Raw genomic sequence first — 24,920 nt, 5'->3', positions numbered from 1 at the left:
TAAACCTGGGACACTGGCACTGTGAGGCAGCAGCGCTAACCACTGTGTCACCGAGTGGATTAGCCATGGGTATTGTGTGGAGTTACAGGGATAGGGTGGGGGAGAGGGCCTGGGTAAGTTACTCTGTCAGACAGTCGGTACACTGTCGGGATTCGATGGGTAGAGAAATGGGAGTAATCTATCAATCAGCTGACACAGGAACAATGGGCTGAGTGGTCTCCTGTGACTTGAGAGGCTAAATGGCTTCCTGTGTATCAGACTTGAGGGGCTGAATGGCCTCCTCCAGCTCCTGTGTAACAGACTCAATGGGCCTTTATGGCCTTCTCCTGTTTCTGTGAAATGGCCTGAGGGGCTGAATGGCCTCCTTCTGTTCTAGTGTATATGCAATGTTACATTCTATTGGGCTCCAGGGCTTGAACTGATACGGGTCAGCTCAATGCTTCACGATATCGGGACTGTATCTGCTCCACATCTGGCTTTGAGAGGACAGATTTGAGTCTGAATTGATTGAATGGATTTTCTATCATTCCACAGGCCAGGGCTGGATGCCTGCTCAACGTAGTCGGAGTGGCCACTGTTACCCTCGCCATCAACACCTGGGGCCGTTTAATGTTCAATCTTGACACCTTCCCCAAGTGGGCTAATGTCACCCATGAATGACAGTGCGTTGGGTCCCGTCTGTGGTGCCGATATTGGAGTTTATTGAAGTGACAAAGAGAGAAAGTTGAGGATTAGACGCAATGATTTAAATCAATGAAGCTTACATTCAGATTCCAGAGGATTGTGATTGGACTGAGGATGATTTGTGGGAAAAACAATTTAATATGCAGAAATAAGTATGCTAATTAAATGGTTAACGTATCCATGATCACTATATCCTGTTGTGGGTTTCTGGTTTTCAAATGCCTCCATGGCCTTGTTCCTCTCTATCTCTGTAACCTCCTCAAACTCCACAACACTCCGGGATCTCTGCACTCTCCACTTTTGGTGCCTTGAGCCTCTTTGATTTCTATCGCTCCGCCCTTGGTGACAGTGCCTTCAGTTCCTGAGCCCTCAGCCCTGAACATCCCTCGCTAAACCTCTCCATCTCCAGCTCTCTCCCCCACTCTGCCACACTTGTTAAAACCTCCCTCTTTGACCAAGGTTTTCTGGCCTATTGTCTCCTCATGTGGCTGGGTGTCAAGTTTTGTTTGTGAACTGTGATGGAATGTTTGACTCTGTCCAAGGACAGGTCAAGGTCCCTGTGCAGCCAACCTCCATTGCTGGGGCCTCAGTGCAAACTCTTTCCACACTTCTGGAGAGTCATAGAGTCATAGAGCAATACAGCACGGAAACAGGCCCTTCGGCCCAACTGGTCCATTCCAATCATGATGCCCTCCCAGCTGGTCCCAATTGCCCGTGTTTGGCCCACATCCCTCTAATCCTTTCCCATCCAGGTACTTATCCAAATGCTCTTTAAATGTTGCTATTGTACCTGCCTCAACCACTTCCTCTGGCAGCTCATTCCATACACGCACCCCCCTCTCCGTATGACTCGGTCCTGACAACATCCTCATAAATCTTTCCAGTTTCTCAATGTCTTTCCTGTAACACGGTGACCAAAAACGTACACAGCTGGAGAGCCACAAACAATGCTGCAGATTACTGAGGAGTGCCCTTGGTCCAGTAATCACCTTGAACTCAGCAAGTGAGGAGGCTGTCGCACCCAATTTCAGGGATTTGCTAGATAATAAACTGGATTAAAAGTGCTATATAAATGCCAGTTGTCATTGTCCAGTGCTGAGTGAAGTTTAACGAGGGGGCTACTTGGACTGATCACCATCCAACATTCCAATTCTCTTCACTCATCTGTAGCTGCTGTCAGGTTGTAACGGAGTGCAGAATTGGCCCTCACTGTCTCAGCAGCTCAACTTCCGATAAAGACAGTTCTCAAATCCAGGGTAAATAAAGGGGCTCCTTTGTCTTCACAATCGATCCATTGCTTTTCTCATGCCCAATCAGTATCTCCTCTGAGACATGTATCCTCCTCCCTTTCTCCTGTACTGATTGAAATCATTTTCAATAAATCTGACTTTGAAATATGCCTGATGTTATTCTGTGGTTTGAAAGTTTTGTTTTCCCTCGCTGTTGATGAATCCTTGGATTATTCCATAGTTGGACTGTAGCAGTTTCAGACAAGACCTTCAGCCTGTGTAGCCGACCCATACACAATATCCTCCTTGGCGAGGGCGGCAATATTTCTTCCCATCTTGAATATTTGAAAATCACAAGAAATCGGAACAGGGGAAGCCCATTCAATCCAGCCAGTCGCCTCTGCCATTCAATAGGATCCTTACAGTGCAGAAAGAGGCCATTTGGCCCATTGAGCTTGTACTGACAACAGTCCCACCCAAGTCCTATCCCTGTAACCCCAAGTATTTATGCCTAACCTACACATCTTCAGACACTAAGGGGCAATTTAGCACGGCCAATCCACCTAACCTGCACATCTTTGGACTGTGGGAGGAAACCGGAGCACCCGGAGGAAACCCACGCAGACACGGGGAGAACGTGCAGACTCCACACAGACAGTGAGCCAAGCCGGGAATTGAACTGGGTCCCTGGTGCTGTGAGGCAGCAGTGCTAACCACTGTGTCAATATGCCGTCCTTTGGCTGATCCAGTACCTCAACTCCATCTTCCCACACAATCTCATATCCCTTCATTTCTTCGTGCCCAAACATCGATCGACGTCTGTCTGGAATATACTCATTGGCTAAGGTCCATGACACTTTGGGGTAAAGAATTCCAAAAATGAAACACTGGGCCCTATGTTACCATTTTCATTCTAAGTGCTGGGCAGACTTGAAACTGGGTGTGTTTTCCCCCACCGATCTCAGGCAGAGTGGCAGCGCTCCCCTCCCCCCCCCCCCACAATATCAGGCAGTGTGATCCCTCCTTCACTCCCCCCCACCCTGGACCCTCCCGCACAAGGCCCCCATCTCCCCCTGACTCCGATGGCAGTATGATACCTCACTCTCTCCCCAATCATCATCGAAGCACTGATGCACCACCCCGCCCCCATCAGCACACCTGCAAGTGCTCACTTGCCTTCCTCTCAATGCTAAGAAGCAAACTGCATGGAATTTGCTGGAATGTTCTGCCAAACTGCCTGCAGCTGATCTGCCCCAAGGAGGGGCAGCTCCATAACAACCCAAGGATGGTTCGGCAGGCAGTGCGGGGAAAAGATGACAAAACGACCAGCCCCCAGATTCACTGAAGGCTGCCTCGGGAGGCTGCTGAATGCAGTAGAGGCGGGACACTCTCCTCCCCCCCGCCCCCCCACAGGACACAGACCCAGGAGGGGCTGATGGCAATGCGGCCTGGGAGGCAGTTGCTGCTTCCGTCAGTGCCAGGGCACTGGCCCCAGCGCTGCATGAAGGTCAGTGACCTCATCCGGGCAGCAAGGGTGAGTGCTTAACCCCATTTAGCCTCTTCCCTCAAATCACCCCACCCCGAGCACCCTACATGCTTCCAGCCCCTGACCTCCAAGCACCTCCTTCCTACCCTCCCCTGGCTCCCCTCCGCCAAGAGTATCACTGCACTTGCCCTCTAAGGCCCACCACCTGATACTCTGCAGGTCACGCCATCATTTCTTTCATGGCTCCTTCTGTCCCCACAGGAGAAGGCCGACCATAACACCCGTGAGAGGGCGAAGACAGAGGGTGGTGAGCCAGACCTCTGGATCCTCACCCCCTTTGAAGAGCGGGTGCTGGAGCTGTCCAGGGAAGGGGAGATGCGGGTTGTCAGCGACAGCATGGTCGGGCTGGAGTCAGGAAGTGAGCACCTGTCAATCCTCCACTCAATTTGAGGTCACTTCTAGGGGGCATGGGTTTTAGGTATGAGGGGCAAGGTTTAAAGGAGATGTACGAGGCATGTTTATTTGCACAGAGAGGGTAGTGGGTGCCTGGAACTCATTGCTGGGGGAGGCCGTGGAGGCAGAAACAATAGTGACCTTTAAGGGGCATCTTTACAGCTATGTGAATGGGATGGGAATAGAGGCACATGGTCCCCGGAAGGGTAGGGGGTTACAATTCAGATGGGCAGCCTGGTCGCTGCAGGCTTGGTGGGCCGAAGGGTCTGTTCCTGTGATGTAATTTTCTTTGTGCTTTGCTCTATGTTCCCACCCACATGCCTCCCAGAATCACACTGTACCCCCATTCCCCAACCACATGCCCCCCAGAATCACAGACCCCCTCCATTGCCTACCCACATGCTCCCCAGAATCACAGAACCACCAAAAGGGGACATGAGAAGACTTTGGCGGATAGGGTTAAAGAGAATCCTAAGGCGTTCTATAGGTATGTCAAGAACAGAAGGTTGGTTAGGGCAAGTTTAGGGCCAGTTATAGATGGCAGAGGGAAGTTATGTGTGGAACCGGAGGAGATTGGTGAAGCATTGAACCAATATTTCTCTTCGGTGTTCACGCAAGGGGACATGAATATAGCTGAGGAGGACACTGGGTTGCAAGGGAGTAGAATAGACAGTATTACAGTTGATAAGGAGGATGTGCAGGATATTCTGGAGGGTCTGAAAATAGATAAATCCCCTGGTCCGGATGGGATTTATCCAAGGATTCTCTGGGAGGCAAGAGAAGTGATTGCAGAGCCTCTGGCTCTGATCTTCAGGTCGTCGTTGGCCTCTGGTATAGTACCAGAAGATTGGAGGTTAGCGAATGTTGTCCCATTGTTTAAGAAGGGGAACAGAGACTTCCCCGGGAATTATAGACCGGTGAGTCTCACTTCTGTTGTCGGCAAGATGTTGGAAAAAATTATAAGGGATAGGATTTATAGTTATTTGGAGAGTAATGAATTGATAGGTGATAGTCAGCATGGTTTTGTGGCAGGTAGGTCGTGCCTTACTAACCTTATTGAGTTTTTTGAGAAAGTGACCAAGGAGGTGGATGGGGGCAAGGCAGTGGACGTGGTATATATGGATTTTAGTAAGGCGTTTGATAAGGTTCACCATGGTAGGCTTCTGCAGAAAATGCAGATGTATGGGATTGGGGGTGATCTAGGAAATTGGATCAGGAATTGGCTAGCGGATAGGAAACAGAGGGTGGTGGTTGATAGTAAATATTCATCATGGAGTGCGGTTACAAGTGGTGTACCTCAGGGATCTGTTTTGGGGCCACTGCTGTTTGTAATATTTATTAATGATCTGGATGAGGGTATAGTTGGGTGGATTAGCAAATTTGCTGATGACACCAAAGTCGGTGGTGTGGTAGACAGTGAGGAAGGGTGTCGTAGTTTGCAGGAAGACTTAGACAGGTTGCAAAGTTGGGCCGAGAGGTGGCGGATGGAGTTTAATGCGGAGAAGTGTGAGGTAATTCACTTTGGTAGGAATAACAGATGTGTTGAGTATAGGGCTAACGGGAGGACTTTGAATAGTGTGGAGGAGCAGAGGGATCTAGGTGTATGTGTGCATAGATCCCTGAAAGTTGGGAATCAAGTAGATAAGGTTGTTAAGAAGGCATATGGTGTCTTGGCGTTTATTGGTAGGGGGATTGAATTTAGGAGTCGTAGCGTTATGTTGCAACTGTACACAACTCTGGTGCGGCCGCACTTGGAGTACTGTGTGCAGTTCTGGTCCCCACATTACAGGAAGGATGTGGAGGCTTTGGAGAGGGTGCAGAGGAGGTTTACCAGGATGTTGCCTGGTATGGAGGGGAGATCCTATGAGGAGAGGCTGAGGGATTTGGGATTGTTTTCGCTGGAAAGGCGGCGGCTAAGAGGGGATCTTATTGAAACATATAAGATGATTAGAGGTTTAGATAGGGTGGATAGTGATAGCCTTTTTCCTCTGATGGAGAAATCCAGCACGAGGGGGCATGGCTTTAAATTGAGGGGGGGTAGTTATAGAACCGATGTCAGGGGTAGGTTCTTTACCCAGAGGGTGGTGAGGGATTGGAATGCCCTGCCAGCATCAGTAGTAAATGCGCCTAGTTTGGGGGCGTTTAAGAGATCCGTAGATAGGTTCATGGACGAAAAGAAATTGGTTTAGGTTGGAGGGTCACAGTTTTTTTTTTTAACTGGTCGGTGCAACATCGTGGGCCGAAGGGCCTGTTCTGCGCTGTAATGTTCTATGTTCTATGTTCTATGTTCTAATCCTCACCCACATGCTCCCCAGAATCACAGCTCCGTCAAAAGTTCTGAGGCTGCAGCAGTGCAATTTCAAGGGCTTTGTGCACATCCTTCAGCTGGCAGAGTGCTGAGTGCACTAGGACCCAGCAGCATCCACAAGACCCGAGGTCAGTGCTGAGACCCGGTCCATGTTGCAAATCGGACATTGGAGATCCTGCTGAGCAACAGCCCCCCACACTTGCAGAGTCCCCAGACCCGAAAAACAAAATGGCCACAATGAAAGACCCCCGTAAGCAACAGAGAGCCGTCGGACACTAGGCACTCTCTCCTCACTAACCCTCACTGATGGAGCGCCCGAATCGGACTTTTAAGGAACATGTCTGTTTTGCGCCGAATGGGCGAATGTGGTGGTAAAGGGGGAAGTGCCAGTAAAGCTGGGCATGCAGTCCGTTAAGTGAATTGAAATGCATACAAATAACTTAAATGGCTGTCGCGCCCGTTTTGGGCGCGTTCCCGATTGCGGCCATTTTCAGGGCTTGGTAAAGGGGGAACTGGTGCGGAGGTGGGCGTGGATCTCGCTACTCAACCTCACGTCTGACTTCACCAACTTTCCCGCCCGAAAACGGGTGCAACGCGATGGTAAAATCACCCCCAACGTTTTTCTGTGCTAAATGGCCAACTCTTCATTCTATGATCCTGCGTTCTTGATTCTCCAGCCAACAGGAAGCATCCTCTCAGCATCTACTTTGTCAAAGCTGTTGTAAGGTGTTGGGCATCGTTCTGAAGGTCTTGTTCAGGTATTTGTAGTCTTAAGTAGTTCAACAGTAAATATTAGCTCCAAGAAAGTATATACATAGGCACAGGAAAGGGTTCAAGCTTGGAGCTGTCTCCAGGCTTGCTTTTACGCACAGCTCTGTCCAATACTACACTGAGCCCTGGGTGCGTGATATGTGTCCTCTTACATCACCGCGTGAGCGCTTCTGTACTCAGTCCCGTTAACCCTTTGTGTGTTGGACCATTGTACTATAAAACAATCCTAAGAATTTTATATATTTCAATGAGATAATTTCTTAAACTCCAGAGAGTATTGGCCCAATCTATTCAATGTCTCCTTGTAGGATCATTGGAATCTTTACATTGACACAAGATAACGGACATGCAGCAAATGCATTGGGGTGGGCGTAGTTTCATATAGTGCGCTTTTGCTGATAGCTGAAAAGACCAGGCCGAGGCAGGTTTTGCCACAAGTGCCACACGTGAAGTGGTTTTCAGGTGTCAATATGGGTTGTTATTTTTGGTGTTGGCACTTTGTTAGAAAGGTTAACAGGAAGGCAGAATATTTTTTAAATGGTGAGAGGTTGGGAAGTGCTGATGTCCAAAGGGACCTGGGTGTCCTTGTTCATAGAGTCATAGAGGTTACAGCATGGAAACAGGCCCTTCGGCCCAACTTGTCCATGCCGCCCAGACCAAGGTTGTCCCAATTCCACCCATCTTACCCATGTAACTGTCTAAATGCTATTTAAAAGACAAAATTGTACCCACCTCTATTCCAGGCACTTACCACCCTCTGTGTGAAAAAATTGCCCCTCTGAACCCTTTTGTATCTCTCCCCTCTCACCTTAAACCTATGCCCTCTAGTTTTAGACACCCCTATCTTTGGGAAAAGATTTTGACTATCTACCTTATCTGTGCCCTTCGTAATTTTGTAGACTTCTATAAGATCACCCCTAAGCCTCCTATGGTCCAGGGAAAAAGGTCCCAGTCTATCCCAGCTTCTTCATGAGTCACTAAAAGCTAGTATGCAGGTGCAGCAAGCAATTAGGAAGGCAAGCATTATGTTGACCTTCATTGTGAAGGGAGGTGAGTACAGGGGTAAAGATATCCTGCTGCAATTGCCCAGAGATGTGGTGAGACCTCACCTGGAGTATTGTGTGCAGTTTTGGTCTCCTCATCTCAGGAAGGATGTAGTTGGCATAGAGGGAGCACAACGGAGGGTCACCAGATTAATCCCTGGATGGCAGGAGTGTCATATGAGGAGAGACTGAGGAAACTAGACCTGAATTCTCGAGAGTTCTGAAGAATGAGAGGTGATCTCATTGAAACTTTTTAAAAATAGTTTATTAAAGTTTATTTATTAGTGTCACAAGTAGGCTTACATTAACACTGCAATGAAGTTACTGTGAAAATCCCCTAGTCACCACACTCCGGCACCTGTTCGGGTACACTGAGAGAGAATTTAGCATGATCAATGCACCTAACCAAGCACATCTTTCGGACTGTGGGAGGAAACCGGAGCACCCAGAGGAAACCCACGCAGACACGAGGAGAACGTGCAAACTCCACATAGACAGTGACCCAAGCCAGGACTCGAACCCAAGTCCCTGGTGCTGTGAGGCAGCAGTGCCAACCACTGTGCCACCGTGCCGCCAACTTACAAGATTCTTACAAGATTGTGACAGGGCAGGTATGGATAGGATGAGTACCCCTGGCTCGTGAGTCTAGAACCAGGGGCCACAAGCTCAGAATAAGGACAGGCCATTTAAAACAGAGATGAGAATTTCTTCACTCAGAGGATGGTGAATCTTTAGAATTCTTGAGCCCAGAGGGTTGTGTGAGCTCGATCACCGAGCATGTTCAAGACAGAAATCGATAGACTTCTGAATAATAATGACATCAAGGGATATGGGGATAGCACAGGGATATGGAGGTGAAGTAGATATTGAATGGAAGCGCAGCGCAATGGGCTGAATGGCCTCCTCCTGTTGCTATGTCCAATCCTGGAAATTTGAGGACAGTTCTGGAGGGGTTATCAAGCCCGATGTTGGTCCACTCTAATAGTCTGAAACCCCAATTGTTAACAAATAACTTGTCTGGTTCCTTCCTGAAACCCTTTGGTGGTGATTTTAAAAGATGGCCTGCAGGCCTCGAAGCTTCAAACAAACAAACAGCTTTATTGACAGGATGTTAACACCGCAGGCTGCTAAAATAAACTGCCTATTTGCCCGCGCAAACAGCCAATGATATCATCAGTAATAGCGCATGATCAGTCTCTTAAAGTGCCCCTGTTCCACTACAAAGCTGCTAGTGAGGAAACATTAGAAATAACATGAATAACACTTTGCTCCCCTTTAAGTCAAATGTTCCTGACACTGACTGGAGTCAGTGTAGTGTTCTGAGGTTGACTGGGTATTGAAGTGTTCCCAGCTGAGGTACGGCTTCCCTAATTGGTTGAGGTCGTGTCAGGTTCTCAGGAAGGTCCAGGTCTTCTCTTGGCACACTTGATGTGGACTCTCTGTCGATTCTGTCTCTGGCAGATAGGTTGTCAAAAGCTGATCTACATGTCTTCTCTATACTACATCGTCTCACGTTGGTACGGTGTCGGAGACCAGTTCTGTCTGTGCTAAAATGATGGCAGGTATCCACTGTTCACTTGCTCCTTGACCCTGATGAAAAACACGACACTTCACCTTACTCTCTTGTCTTATAACGTGATTAGGCTGCTTTTTCTTGACAATTTCTCTTGTCTTGGGTGGTTTATGTAACCCCCTGCTGACCACTCTATGGGGGCTACTATTTAAATATTCAATCAACAGGATCCCGAATTCCTAGCGGTTGATGTTGATTTGGGCTAATTCCCTGTTTACCCATAAATGTCAGTACTGTAATCGGAATATCAAAAATAAATTTAATAACACATATCATTAACAGACATAAAACAGTGAGCTCTGATCTATAACCGTTGGTGCACATATGGGGAAACTCATCCTCCGTAACACATTTGTAGATACTGATCCAGTTGGACTGTATAGTCCCCACCAGTTACTCACGACGCCCCCACACAGTCCAGGAGAGACACACGTGTGGAAGATGATGCCGCAGGAGGCAGAGGTGCCGCGAGCTATCCGTGCAGCAACGTAGGTCGAGTGCGCTGAAGGCTGTCCTCCTCGGCAGTAATGAAAAGAACAGGCAGGGGAACGCCTGGCTGCCTCTCACTCCAAACTGAATTCTCACTGCCTGGAAAAAAGCTCTCTCTTCAGCTCTGCACTGCTTCACTTCCTGGCGCCTTTTTTTTCCCCGCCCCCAGAGCAATCCCATTGGCCCAGCCCACATCACTCAACCAACAGCATCCTGTTCACAGCACCCGCCCGGCAAACAGGACACTGAAACCCACAAGGGACAAAGAACACTGGTAAATGTCTTCCCCACAAATTTTCCTCAGTCCCTTACATTTAACTAAGTCAAACGCTGTGCGGAGTTGACGTTTAACCATGAGCAATGGTGGAGAATCTCGGGTTGTTGAGTATGCAGTGTTTCTGTACATCAGCAGGAATGGGCTCATTGGTTTAAACAGTGAACCTTGCTCTCGAGTTAACTTCAACAAATGTTTCATCATCTGAACAACCGTTCAGCCAACCCACTTGTGGCAGGATGATGAGGAGCGGATTGGAGCTGTTGAATCCCATTCTCTTTTAAAGAGTTTATGAATTCTCGCGAAATGAACTGTGCCCAATTATCTCTCATGAGTTGCTCAGGGTAAAGTTAAAAGTTTATTTATTTGTCACAAGGCTTACATTAACACTGCAACGAAGTTACTGTGAAAATCCCCGAGTTGCCACACTCCAGTACCTGTTCAGATCAATGCACCCTAACCAGCACGTCTTTCAGACTGTGTGAGGAAACCGGAGCACCCGGAGGAAACCCACGCAGACATGGGGAGAACATGCAAACTCCACACAGACAGTGACCCAAGCCAGGAATCAAACCCGGGTCCCTGGCGCTGTGAGGCAGCAGTGCTAATCACTGTGCCACCACGCCGTCCCCAACCGATTCTGCTGAAAATTTCACCCAGTCTTTCAACTGTTCTCTCCAAGGACATTGTCTTTATAATGGCAATCTCAGGTTATTCTGAGTACATCAAACAGAATGGGAAACATACACCTTTCGCAGCATAATCTATGTGTACTCTTTGCCAGGCCTCTTCTGGCCATTCCCATGGGTATAATGGAGCTAGTGGCAGCAGGTGCCACACTTTTGCGTAAGATGATCACATTCCTGCCTGCTCCTTGATTTAGGCATCGAGCCCTGGCCACCGAAAATAGCTTCTGGCTATCTCCTTCACCCTTAGGATGCCACAGTGGTCTTTGTGTAATTGGTTTAATGCACATTTCCATAATGATGGTGGAATACTCTCCACTTGCCTGGATGAGTGCAGCTCCAATAAGTCAAGAAGCTTGACACCATTCAGGATATACTGCTTGATCAACACCTTGTCTACCATTTTAAACACTGACTCCCTTCCACCAAATGCACAGTGCAGCACTGTGTGTCATCTACAAGATGCATGACAAGAATTCACCAAGGCTCCTAAAACAGCATCCTCCAAACCCATAACCGCCACTACCTAGGGGAACAAGGGCAGCAGATACATGGGAACACCCTTTATTCTGCAAGTTCACCTCAAAACCACACACCACCTTGACCTGGAAATATATCACCGTCCCTTCACTGGGTCAAAATCCTTTAACTCTCTCCCTAACAGCACTGCGGGTGTACCTACGCATGGACTGCAGCAGTTCAAGAAGGCAGCTCACCACCACCATCTGAATGGCAACCAGCGGTGGGCAATAAATGCTGGCCTGGCCAACAATGCTCACATCGTTTGAAAGAACATGTTTTGAAAATGATGCACTTAAGCTACCATGCCCATGTACCAGCAGAGGGTGTCCAGAAGAAGAAAGGAATCCATGTTTGTTGAACAATATGTGTATTCTGATTCTAAATGCTTCTTATTCAATCTTACCGTATTTTTCCCAAGAACTTCACAATGACCTTTCAGCTGTTGGGTACGAAGTGAGCTGCTCTAAGTAATCAGCATGACATTGAGCCTGTGAACTGCCTAAAAATAAATAATAACATCTCATTTCACCACCTGCCTGGTTATGGTATGTTATTTAAATCACTTAAAAGTGAATGACAGACTTCCACACTCACAGAAATATTACCGAGGGGACCAAGTTATTCAGCTTGATGTCAGGCTGTATTCACTTTGTCAAGTGTTCCACTCAGGAGTATAAATGTAGATGTTTAAAGTTCGAAGCATTGGAGAAGTACAGGCACCATTTCCTCCGGGAGTGGTCACCACCCAGTTTTACAAGAATTTACCCAGACTTAAAGGGCTGAGTTATGAGGAGAGATTACACAAAGAACAAAGAACAGTACAGCACAGGAAACAGGCCCTTCGGCCCTCCAAGCCTGTGCCGCTCCTAAGTCCAACTAGACCAATCGTTTGTATCCCTCCATTCCCAGGCTGCTCATGTGACTATCCAGGTAAGTCTTAAACGATGTCAGCGTGCCTGCCTCCACCACCCTACTTGGCAGCGCATTCCAGGCCCCCACCACCCTCTGTGTAAAAAACATCCCTCTAATATCGGAGTTATACTTCGCCCCTCTCACCTTGAGCCCGTGACCCCTCGTGAACGTCACTTCTGATCTGGGAAAAAGCTTCCCACCGTTCACCCTATCTATCCCCTTCATAATCTTGTACACCTCTATTAGATCTCCTCTCATTCCCGAGAAATTAGATGGTTAAAGGGTGATTTTATTCAAGTTTCCAAGAAGTCAGTGGAAACTATTTCCCCAGTTTGCAGAGTCTTGGACGAGGGGGCAAAGTCTAAAGGATAGAGGCAGACCTTTCAGGAGTGAAGTGAGGAAACACTTGCACACACAGAGGGTGGTCGAAGTTTGGAATTCCTTTCCGCAAACGCCAATTGATGTAGATCAACTGATTTTTGTTAACCAAAGATATGGGTGGATATGGGACAAAGAAAGGGATAGGGAGTTAGATCGCCCATTGAACATGATCTTATTAATGGTGGAACAATCATAGAATCCCTACAGTACAGAAGGAGGCCATTTGCCCCATCAAGTCTGTACCGACCACAATGCCACCCAAGCCCTATCCCCGTCACCACACATATTTACCCTGGTAATTCCCCCTGACACTAGAGTCCAATCCACCTGACCCACACATCTTTGGACTGTGGGAGGAAACCAGACCACCCGGAGGAAACCCACACAGATACGGGGAGAACGTGCAAACTCCACACAGACAGCGACCTGAGGCTGGAATTGAACCTGGGTCCATGGCGCTGTGAGGCAGCAGTGCTAACCACTGTGCCACCATGCCCCAAGAACAGGCTTGAGGAGTGAAGTGGCCTCCTCCTGTTCCTATGTTCCTAATTGCTGATTAAGTGTAATAGAACGTGGGTGTGATAGACTCTTTAAGAGCTCTCTACTGATATGAATATAAATAAAACTAGGAGAGATGATAAGCATGCTCCACCTCACTTGCTCATTTTACACCATAAAACCAAATCAAACTCTACATCTCAACAGCCTGATGTTAATAAATAGAGATCAAATACAGGGTGTAGAATGATTGCAAAACTCAATCTGAATTGATTCATATCCCAGACACAGCAGCAGACAAAGTGAAGCCTTAAATCCCACACAGGTGAATTCGTCACAGGTTTATTTCAATTGTTAGAGTATGCAGCAGATTACAGAACTGTATCCCAGTGAGAGTCAGCACCTTCAGGAACTGTATCCCAGTGAGAGTCAGCACCTTCAGGAACTGTATCCCAGTGAGAGTCAGCACCTTCAGGAACTGTATCCCAGTGAGAGTCAGCACCTTCAGGAACTGTATCCCAGTGAGAGTCAGCACCTTCAGGAACTGTATCCCAGTGAGAGTCAGCACCTTCAGGAACTGTATCCCAGTGAGAGTCAGCACCTTCAGGAACTGTATCCCAGTGAGAGTCAGCACCTTCAGGAACTGTATCCCAGTGAGAGTCAGCACCCTCAGGAACTGTATCCCAGTGAGAGTCAGCACCTTCAGGAACTGTCCCCCAGTGAGAGTCAGCACCTTCAGGAACTGTATCCCAGTGAGAGTCAGCACCTTCAGGAACTGTATCCCAGTGAGAGTCAGCACCTTCAGGAACTGTATCCCAGTGAGAGTCAGCACCTTCAGGAACTGTCTCCCAGTGAGAGTCAGCACCTTCAGGAACTGTATCCCAGTGAGAGTCAGCACCCTCAGGAACTGTATCCCAGTGAGAGTCAGCACCTTCAGGAACTGTCCCCCAGTGAGAGTCAGCACCTTCAGGAACTGTATCCCAGTGAGAGTCAGCACCTTCAGGAACTGTATCCCAGTGAGAGTCAGCACCTTCAGGAACTGTATCCTAGTGAGAGTCAGCACCTTCAGGAACTGTCTCCCAGTGAGAGTCAGCACCTTCAGGAACTGTATCCCAGTGAGAGTCAGCACCTTCAGGAACTGTATCCCAGTGAGAGTCAGCACCTTCAGGAACTGTATCCCAGTGAGAGTCAGCACCTTCAGGAACTGTATCCCAGTGAGAGTCAGCACCTTCAGGAACTGTATCCCAGTGAGAGTCAGCACCTTCAGGAACTGTATCCCAGTGAGAGTCAGCACCTTCAGGAACTGTATCCCAGTGAGAGTCAGCACCCTCAGGAACTGTATCCCAGTGAGAGTCAGCACCTTCAGGAACTGTCCCCCAGTGAGAGTCAGCACCTTCAGGAACTGTATCCCAGTGAGAGTCAGCACCTTCAGGAACTGTATCCCAGTGAGAGTCAGCACCTTCAGGAACTGTATCCCAGTGAGAGTCAGCACCTTCAGGAACTGTCTCCCAGTGAGAGTCAGCACCTTCAGGAACTGTATCCCAGTGAGAGTCAGCACCTTCAGGAACTGTATCCCAGTGAGAGTCAGCACCTTCAGGAACTGTCTCCCAGTGAGAGTCAGCACCTTCAGGAACTGTATCCCAGTGAGAGTCAGCACCTTCAGGAACTGTATCCCAGTGAGAGTCAGCACCTTCAGGAACTGTCTCCCAGTGAGAGTCAGCACCTTCAGGAACTGTATCCCAGTGAGAGTCAGCACCTTCAGGAACTGTATCCCAGTGAGAGTCTGCACCTTCAGGAACTGTATCCCAGTGAGAGTCAGCACCTTCAGGAACTGTCTCCCAGTGAGAGTCAGCACCTTCAGGAACTGTATCCCAGTGAGAGACAGCACCTTCAGGAACTGTATCCCAGTGAGAGACAGCACCTTCAGGAACTGTATCCCAGTGAGAGTCAGCACCTTCAGGAACTGTCCCCTAGCAGTGTTTTTGTGGGAATGGGGTTTGAAGGATTCGTTCGGATCCATGATTATGTTCTGTCGTTGGAATGAACACCATTTACTCCTCAAAATAATCAGATTCGCCGCATTAAATCTGTGATGTCACACATTTATTGAGGATACAATAATCAATAACAGCAATGAAGTGCTTCACAGAAACACCTTGCGCATCTTTAGCCGGAACACCCAACCAGCATCGAGACCAATTATCTGTTCGTCATCGAATTCCACAGTTCCAACTTTCACTCTCAACACCCCCTCTCCGGATCCCAGCTTCCAGGTCACCATTTACATTTGATCTGAATGTCCACTTCTTTGTGGTGACAGAGTTTTGAAGGCATACGGCATGCTTGCCTTCATTGACCATGGCATTGAGTTTAAAAACTGGCAAGTCATGTTGCAGCTTTATAGAACCTAAGTTAGGCCGCACTTGGAATATAGTGTTCAATTCTGGTCGCCACACTATCAGAAGGATGTGGAGGCTTTGGAGAGGGTACAGAAAAGATTTACCAGGATGTTGCCAGGTATGGAGGGCATTAGCTATGAGGAGAGATTGGAGAAACTTGGTTTGTTCTCACTGGAGCGACAGAGGTTGAGGGGAGGGCTGATAGAAGTCTACAAGATTATAAGGGGCATGGACAGAGTGGATAGTCAGAAGCTTTTTCCCAGGGTGGATGGGTCAGTTACTAGGGGGCATAGGTTTCAGGTGCGAGGGGCAAGGTTTAAAGGAGATGTACGAGGCAAGTTTTTACACAGAGAGTAGTGGGTGCCTGGAACTCGCTGCCGAGGGAGGTAATGGAAGCGGATACGATAGTGAGTTTTAAGGGGTGTCTGGACAAATACATAAATAGGATGGGAATAGAGGGATATGGTCCCCGGAAGGGTAGGGGGTTTAGTTAAGTCGGGCAGCATGGTCGGTGCAGGCTTGGAGGGCCGAAGGGCCTGTTCCTGTGCTGTAATTTTCTTTGCTCTCTTTGACTTACCCTCCCAGTTTCGAATGGTTGCACTGGTTGCCATATACTTGCAATGAAGGTTCACTAAATCGCTCCCTGGGTATGAGGGGGTTGGCCTATGATGAGAGGCTGAACGAATTGGGCTTTTACTCTCGGGAGTTTAGAGGAATGAGAAGTGATCTCAGAATTGTGAAGAGGCTTAATTGGGTAGACACTGAGAGATTGCTTTCGCTGGTGGAGGAATCTAAAACACAGGGACACAGTCTCAGGATAAGGGACCAATCCTTTAGGACTGAGATGAGAAAAAGTTATTTCACTCAAAGCGTTCTGAATCTTTGGAATTCTCGACCCCAAAAGATGTTTCTGACTCTTCCCACCCGGATCTTCAATGTTAACGAGTTATTTAGAAATCATAGAAACCCTACAGTACAGAAAGAGGCCATTCAGCCCATTGAGACCGCACCGACCACAATCCCACCCAGGCCCCACCCCCATATCCCTACATATTTTACCCACTAATCCCTCTAATCTACGCATCCCAGGACACTAAGGGGCAATTTTAGCATGGCCAATCAACCTAACCCGCACATCTTTGGACTGTGGGAGGAAACCGGAGCACCCGGAGGAAACCCACGCAGACACGAGGAGAATGTGCAAACTCCACACAGACAGTGACCCAAGCCGGGAATCGAACCCAGGTCCCTGGAGCTGTGAAGCAGCAGTGCTAACCACTGTGCTACCGTGCCTCCCATTTAGCGATGGATAGCTAACAATTTGTTACACTGAACTGCTGCATGCTGTTCCCCTGCTATCCAAATCATGAAACGTTTGCAGATTTTACCCTCGGCAGACTTGTTATTACTAACCCCAGCTCCCTCTGTCGTGGGAACGCCTTCAAATTAGATTGGTGTCTGAACTGACCACTGTTGTAAGGTCATTGCAAAGATAGAAAATATCAAGCCTTTCTCGAGATTACTCTTTAATTTGTCTGAGAGTCAGTTAACAGGTAAAAGTGAATGTTAATAAAAGAGACATCGATAGAGGTGGAACATTAGCAAGCTTCAATACAATCTGATTAACCCCTTGCTCCTATAGCAGAATTCCCATGGGATGATTCCCATTCGATGCTGTGATTTCTCCGTTCTCATTGACTGGAAGCTAAGCACGGTTTGCTCAGATCTTGGCCCTGAATTCAGGCTCAAGGAGCTTACCCCACATCACGCTGTAGGGATGGACGAGGCTTGTGGGCTGATTCTCACTGTCCACAATGGCTTTCCTCTCATTGGCCCACTTCACCAGCCCCCCCTCCAGGTTGTAAACCTTCAGAGACCCACGCAGCCCCCGCCCAGCATCACTCGCTAGAAACTCCATCAGTTTCTGTGCCACTTTGGAGGAGCGGTATCCCACAGTGCAGTAACACACCACATCTGTGCTCTCATTACTTTCTGCAGAAACAAAATGGCAAAGGAATAGTCACACAGCATGACACGCAGAAACTCTCACCAGGTGACATGGTGAGGGAGACGCAGTTCGACCCAACTTACAGCCTGGAGTGCCATCCAAACACAGGCATCTGGGGCAAATGCAAAAAGTCTGTTCCTGTCTGATAGACCACCACGTCCCCTAATCCCACTGTCCCTCTGGATCCCCCAATCCCACTGTCTCGCTGGATCCCCCAATCCCACTGTCCCTCTGGATCCCCCAATCCCACTGTCCCTCTGGATCCCCCAATCCCACTGTCTCGCTAAGTGCCTCAATCCCACCGTCTTGCTGAGGCCCCCAATCCCACTGTCCCTCTGGATCCCCCAATCCCACTGTCCCTCTGGATCTCCCAATCCCACCGTCTCGCTGAGGCTCCCAATCCCACTGTCTTGCTGAGTCTCCCAATCCCACTTACACCCTGGAAGAGGAAAACAAGAAATAACAGCAAGAGTAGACCATTCGGCCCATCGAGCTGCTCCACCACTCAATACAGCCATCACTAATATTGGGTTTCAACTCCATTTCAGTCTGCTCCCCATATTTCTTAATTTCCTGAGAGACCAAAAATCTCTATCCCAGCCTTAAATATCTTCAACCATGCAGCATCTATGATCTTTTGGGGTCGAGAATTCCAAAGATTCAGAACCCTTTGAGTGAAATAATTTTTTCTTATCTCAGTCCTAAAGGATTGGTCCCTTATCCTGAGACTGTGTCCCTGTGTTTTAGATTCCTCCACCAGCGAAAGCAATCTCTCAGTGTCTATCCGATTAAGCTTCTTCACAATTCTGAGATCACTTCTCATTCCTCTAAACTCCCGAGAGTAAAAGCCCAATTCGTTCAGCCTCTCATCATAGGCCAACCCCCTCATACCGGGGAGCGATTTAGTGAACCTCCATTGCAAGTATATCCTGTCCTAATTGTAGAGACCCAAACTGCACACAGATGTGGTCTCACCAAAACCCTGCACAACTGTAGCAAGACTTCTTTATGGCCTTCTTTAAGACTGTGTGGCCAAATTCCCCTCCAACTCGATGTTCAAGTTTGCTGATGACATCGCCATTGTGGATCGGATCTCAAACAATGGTGAGTACAGGAAAGAGATAGAGAATCTGGTGAACTGGGGCGGCAACAATAATCTCTCCCTCAATGTCAACAAAATGAAGGAGACAGTCATCGACTTCAGGAAGCATAGTGGAGAACATGCCCCTGTCTACATCAATGGGGTGGAAATAAAAATGGTCGAGAGCTTCAAGTTTTTAGGTGTCCAGGTCACCAACCTGTCCTGGTCCCCCCACGCCAACACTATAGTTCTCTATATGCCTCTACTTTCTCAGGAGGCTAAGGAAATTTAGCATGTCAGCTATAACTCTCACCAACGTTTACAGATGCACCATAGAAAGTATTCTTTCTGGTTGTATCACAGCTTGGTATGGCTCCTGCTCTGCCCAAGACCGCAAGAAACTACAAAGAATCATGAATGAAGCCCAGTCCATCACTCAAACCAGCCTCCCATCCATTGACTCTGTCTACACTTCCCGCTGCCTCGGCAAAGCAGCCAGCATAATTAAGGACCCCTCGTGCCCCGGACATTCTCTCTTCCGCCTTCTTCCTTCAAGAAAAAGATACAAAAGTCTGGGGTCACGTACCAACCGACTCAAGAACAGCTTCTTCCCTGCTGCTGTCAGACTTTTGAATGGACTTAGCTTGCATTAAGCTGATCTTTCTCTACACCCTAGCTATGACTGTAACACTACATTCTGCACCCTCTCCTTTCCTTCTCTATGAACGGTATGCTTTGTCTGTATAGCACGCAAGAGACAATACTTTTCACTGTATGTTAATACATGTGACAATAATAAATCAAATTGAATCTTTATTCTTGTACTCTGATCCCCTTGCCGTAAAGGCCAATATACCATTTGCTTTCCTCATTACTTGCTGTGCCTGCCAGCTAACTTTCTGTGTTCCTTGTACCAGCACACCCTGGTCTCCTTGAACATCAACATCCACCTTTTAAAAATATTCTGCTTTTCCATTCTTATGACCAAAGTAAATAACCTCACAATTCCTTACATTATACTCAATCTGCCATCTTGTTGCTCACTCAGTTAACCTGTCTAAATCTCTTTACAGCCTCTCTGTGTCCTCCGCACAGTCTGCCTTGTTTGGAATCTTCTGCAAACTTTGATACATTACTCTGTCTTTTTCACTCAAGTCATTCATCTATGTTGTAAATATGTGAGGCGCAAGTACTGATCTTTGCAGCATCCCACTATTCACAACCTGACAACTTGAAAAAAGCCCTGTTTATGCTCACTCTCTGTTTTCTATCTGTTTGCCAATCTCCTATCCATGCTAATATAATATCCCCGTCTCCACTGAACCCTGATCTTACCTATTAACCTTTTGTGCGGCTTCTTATCGACTGTCTTTCAGAAATCCAATCATGCTACATCGACTGATTCTCCTTTATCTACCCTACTAGAATCATAGAATCCTACAGTGCAGCAGAAGGCCATTCTGCCCATTGAGTCTGCACCGACCACAATCCCACCCAGGCCCTATCCCCATAACCCCATGCATTTACCCTCGCTAATCCCCCCGACACTAGGGTCAATTTAGCATGGCCGATCAACCTAACTCGTACGTCTTTCGGACTGTGGGAGAAAACCGGGGCACCCGGAGGAAACCCACGCAGACACGGGGAGAACGTGCAAACTCCATATAGTCAATGACCCAAGCTGGGAATTGAACCCGGGTCCCTGGCGCTGTGAGGCAGCAGTGCTAACCACTGTGCCACCTTACTGCCCATTGTACTATGTACATCCTCTAACAATTTTGCTTTAGTAATACCAGGTTGACTTGTTCTAATCATATTATGCTTTTCTAAATGCATTGTTAAGACTTCCTTAATCCCTCTGGATCCCCCCAATCCCATTGTCTCCCCATTACATCAGGCATTCTCTCCTCATATCCTGTTCTTCAGAAACACATCCAGTTGCTGCTTGATTCCATTTAGTCTTTGTTTAAATCTCCTACTCTGGGTACAGAAAGAGAAGGAGGGAAGAGGGGAAAGGGGGGAGGGGAGGGAAGGGTTGGAGGAAGGCAGGGGGGGAGTGAGTTGGGGAGTATCACAAGGCGGGGGGTGGTCAGGGGGACGAGCAGGGAGAGCGAGGGCAGGAAGAAGGGGAGGAAGAGGGAGGGGAAGACAGAATCTAGAAGAGTTTGAGGGAGAGAGGGACTGAGGGAGAAAGAGAAGGGAATGAGGGAAGAGGGAGGGGATTGAGGGAGAGGGGAGAGAATGAGGGAAGAGGGAGGGGATTGAGGGAGAGGGAAGAGAATGAGGGAAGAGGGACAAAATAAGGAAAAAGAGAAGCCAAAAATAACCTGAGAGATTCAGTGGAAAAATCTTTGGTTTCTTGATCCCTTTTAGCAACAACGGAGCTGATTTTTAAAGACTGGGTGTGGGCATTAACGGCTAAGGCAACTGGTGTTGCCCAACCCTAATTGCCCTTGAACTGTGTTTCTTGGAAGGCTGTTTTGGAGGGCAGTTAAGTATCAACCAGTTAAGTTAGTAGAAATGATTTAATGCAGTTCAGGCTGTCACTGAGTCTCTCGGTGACAGAGAAGTTATCAACGAGGCATACAGATATTAACAGCCGAACACAAGAGCTGTCTATCCCAATCAAAACCTGACATCAAAACTGTTTTAACTGAGAACCAAATGGAAGACAGGAGCCAGAAAGGAGAGGGAGGCAGGAGCAACAAGGGCTCAGGTTAAATAATGGAGGAACAGTCAGAGATTGCAAGATCCAGAGATCGTGTTTTAAGCAGCAAGTTTGAGACAGCGGGTACTGTGCAACAGGGATAGAGGCTACTCTTTACACTGTCCTTCAGAATTCAGAGTCTGGCTTGTCTGTGACCCCCATTAGTTCCGGTTGCTGCAGACAGTGTCTGTACTTTAACCGTCTCCCGGGCTGGAGGCTGGGTGGTGTGATCCTGTCCAAACAGCAGTGAAGAACCTGCAGATGGGAGTTAGACGGCCCCTACCTTCCAATCCCAGATTCGTCACCAAATGATCCATGTCAGTGGTTTCTGGGTCAACACGAACGGCTCCTTGTAAGTGACTGATCTGGTATTCTCCCGGACTCCGAACATCCTGGAAGAACAGGAAGACATTCAGGAGTAAATGGAGTTTCAGGGTCAGTTCATCTGTGTATACCTGTTCTGGGAGTGTTTGATGGGGACAGTGTCGAGGGAGCTTTACTCTGTATCTAACCCCATGCTGTACCTGTCCTGGGAGTGTTTGATGGGGACAGTGTAGAGGGAGCTTTACTCTGTATCTAACCCCGTGCTGTACCTGTCCTGGGAGTGTTTGATGGGGAGACAGTGTAGAGGGAGCTTTACTCTGTATCTAACCCCGTGCTGCACCTGTCCTGGGAGTGTTTGATGGGGACAGTGTAGAGGGAGCTTTACTCTGTATCTAACCCCGTGCTGCACCTGTCCTGGGAGTGTTTGATGGGGACAGTGTAGAGGGAGCTTTACTCTGTATCTAACCCCGTGCTGTCCCTGTCCTGGGAGTGTTTGATGGGGACAGTGTCGAGGGAGCTTTACTCTGTATCTAACCCCGTGCTGTACCTGTCCTGGGAGTGTTTGATGGGGACAGTGTAGAGGGAGCTTTACTCTGTATCTAACCCCGTGCTGTACCTGTCCTGGGAGTGTTTGATGGGGACAGTGGAGAGGGAGCTTTACTCTGTATCTAACCCCGTGCTGGACTTGTCCTGCGAGTGTTTGATGGGGACAGTGGAGAGGGAGCTTTACTCTGTGTCTAATCTGACAAAGTCAAGATAACTTTGAAGTGTCCGAAATATTTAGTTTGTTGTAAGTAATCCAAGCCCAGTTAGCAGCAGCCAGTGTGTCTGATAAGGAGGTATTTCTCTTAAACTCCATGGTATTTGTGTGGTCGCTGCTGCTTTATGAAAGATACAGAATGATGTCTTTCCTTGTGTGGTTTTATTTGGGAAAATGATTCCCCAACCCCACCCCTGGCTGTGTCTCTGAAGATATCTTTGTGAAGGTTTCTCTGTAATTATCAGTGAGGAGGAAAGCACTCAGAGACAGTGACTCTCACCTCACTGTGTAATTACAAATAGCCACTCTGTGTTTTAGTGATGAATCCACCCAATGTTTTCAGTTATACTCACGGTGTGGTCACGGACTTTCACCAGGTTAGTGATGGAGGCAGCCAGATAGGGGAAGGGGCAGAGGGTGGGGGTGAGTGGGGCAGTGTGATGAGGATGTGTCAGTACATCCAGGCTGGCTTAGATTGAATTCCATCCCTCATTCACTGTTTCCGACACAATAAACTCAAGCCGTACAATAATCTGAACACAGCTCCCTTACTCACCAACTGCAGAACTGCATCAGAGGTGGGCCACATTGAGAGAACTGGCGAGAGTACAGGGATGACCAATGGAGCGGGGTGCAGCATATCTGTGATGTCCTAACTATGTTCGGGGTTTTGGGTTTTAAACAAAAAGAAACGCTGTGGTTTGCACACCTAGATTCACACTAGCAACAAGCTTTATTGAAAGAGATGTTCTCTGCAATGCACAGAGTAACAAACTGAAATTAAAACAACAGCCCCTGCTAGCACCCTAACGACATCACCATCAAATCATCTGATCAGCTTTTAGAGCAACCATTTAAATGTATGATAACCCACTGGGCCGTCAGCAGGGAAGAGCAGGGGGTGAGGGCCCTCACCCATGATGGAATGATGGTATTAGCACAGTCCAGAGGCATGACCAACATTCAGGAAGCCAGGATGTGGAAACGGTTTGGGTAGAGATGAGAAATGGTAAAGGCAAGGAGTCGTGGACAGGCTCCTCCCATCAGTAACCACATGGTGAGGTGGACCATAAAGGAATAATTGGAACTTGTCAGAAAGATCTGGGCGGCACGGTAGCACAGTGGTTAGCTGCTTCACAGCTCCAGGGACCTGGGTTCAATTCCCGGCTTGGGTCACTGTCTGTGTGGAGTTTGCACATTCTCCTTGTGTCTGTGTGGGTTTCCTCCGGGTGCTCCGGTTTCCTCCCACAGTCCAAAGATGTGCGGGTTAGGTTGATTGGCCATGCTAAATTTGCCCTTAGTGTCCTGAGATGCGTAGGTTAGAGGGATTAGTGGGTAAATATGTAGGGATATGGGGTAGGGCCTGGGTGGGATTGTGGCCGGTGCAGACTCGATGGGCCAAATGGCTTCTTTCTGTGCTGTAGGGTTTCTATGATGATAACAGTGGGAGATTTTAATTCATATAGACAGGCACAGGTCGCCTAGATGAGGAGTCCATCGAATGATTTTGGGATATTTTCTAAGTGCAACATGTCCTGGAGCCAACCAGAGAGCAGATTTCACTAGGTCTACTGTTGTAAGATGGGAATAATTGATGATTACATTGTGAAGGCACCGTGAGGTAGCAGGGTCCATAATAGGATTGAATTTTACATTCAGTTTGAGAATATCATTCCAGGGGATCTTGGTTCTGCAGTGGGTAGTGTCCTACCTCTGAGTATGAAGCTCTGGGTTTGAGTCTCACCCAAAGGCCACGGAAGGAATGTTAATATTATAGTCAAACAGGTTGAGTACCATCCTGGAAATCCTTCCAAAGCACACATCGGCAGGCGGTAAGAGCGGGAGAGATTCCAGAACCACAGCAATGTAGTTAACTCTCAACCAACCTCGGGCAACTAGGGATGGGGAATCATTGCTGACCAGCTAGTGATGCCCGTGTCCCACAAATGAATTTTTAAAAATGTACCTACATTAATCACCTTGACCACTTCCTGTGATAGTGAGTTCCATAGTCTCACCTTCTCTCGATACGCACACAAACATATATATAACCCGAAAGATATTCTATCAAATGTGAGCTTTTATATATATTCTCTATTCTACTTGTACACATTATATAAAAGAGTCACTCAGTCATTACCAGCACCACGATCCGACCCTGATTCGTCATCAGCTGTTCCATGGCGTCTGAACTCAGATCTTGCACTGAATTAAAACTCTTCCGAATCCACCAGATCACAGGCTCCATCCTCCCAGTGGACAGCAGCTGCCGCCTGGAGGTGGGTACAGGGAGACAAGGTTTTTTTAAAGACGTGTTGAAGGGACTGGTGAG

General features: G+C 47.9%; 2 protein-coding genes across 4 annotated transcripts in view; one reads left to right on the top strand and one right to left on the bottom strand.

Moving 5' to 3' along the window:
* Positions 1 to 2,083, top strand: part of LOC144501185 (Na(+)/citrate cotransporter-like) — an 85,091-nt gene extending 83,008 nt beyond the window's left edge. For all 3 annotated transcript variants that reach the window (XM_078224608.1, XM_078224611.1, XM_078224610.1), the window contains one exon: positions 535 to 2,083. In XM_078224608.1, the coding sequence (XP_078080734.1) occupies positions 535 to 660 (126 nt within the window). In that variant the 3' untranslated portion in view covers positions 661 to 2,083. The remainder of the gene's footprint in view (positions 1 to 534) is intronic.
* A 13,315-nt stretch (positions 2,084 to 15,398) lies between these two features.
* Positions 15,399 to 24,920, bottom strand: part of LOC144501182 (sulfurtransferase Alvin_2599-like) — a 19,864-nt gene continuing 10,342 nt past the window's right edge. The window contains exons 2-4 of the mRNA XM_078224603.1: positions 24,729 to 24,861; positions 21,788 to 21,896; positions 15,399 to 17,700 (exon numbers count right to left, since the gene is read on the bottom strand). Coding sequence (XP_078080729.1) covers positions 17,429 to 17,700; positions 21,788 to 21,896; positions 24,729 to 24,836 — 489 coding nt within the window. The 5' untranslated portion in view covers positions 24,837 to 24,861 and the 3' untranslated portion in view covers positions 15,399 to 17,428. The remainder of the gene's footprint in view (positions 17,701 to 21,787; positions 21,897 to 24,728; positions 24,862 to 24,920) is intronic.

Source organism: Mustelus asterias, chromosome 12 (assembly GCF_964213995.1).
Source record: "Mustelus asterias chromosome 12, sMusAst1.hap1.1, whole genome shotgun sequence".
Classification (NCBI taxonomy): domain Eukaryota; kingdom Metazoa; phylum Chordata; class Chondrichthyes; order Carcharhiniformes; family Triakidae; genus Mustelus; species Mustelus asterias.
This window is presented reverse-complemented; position numbering and strand designations above follow the sequence as displayed.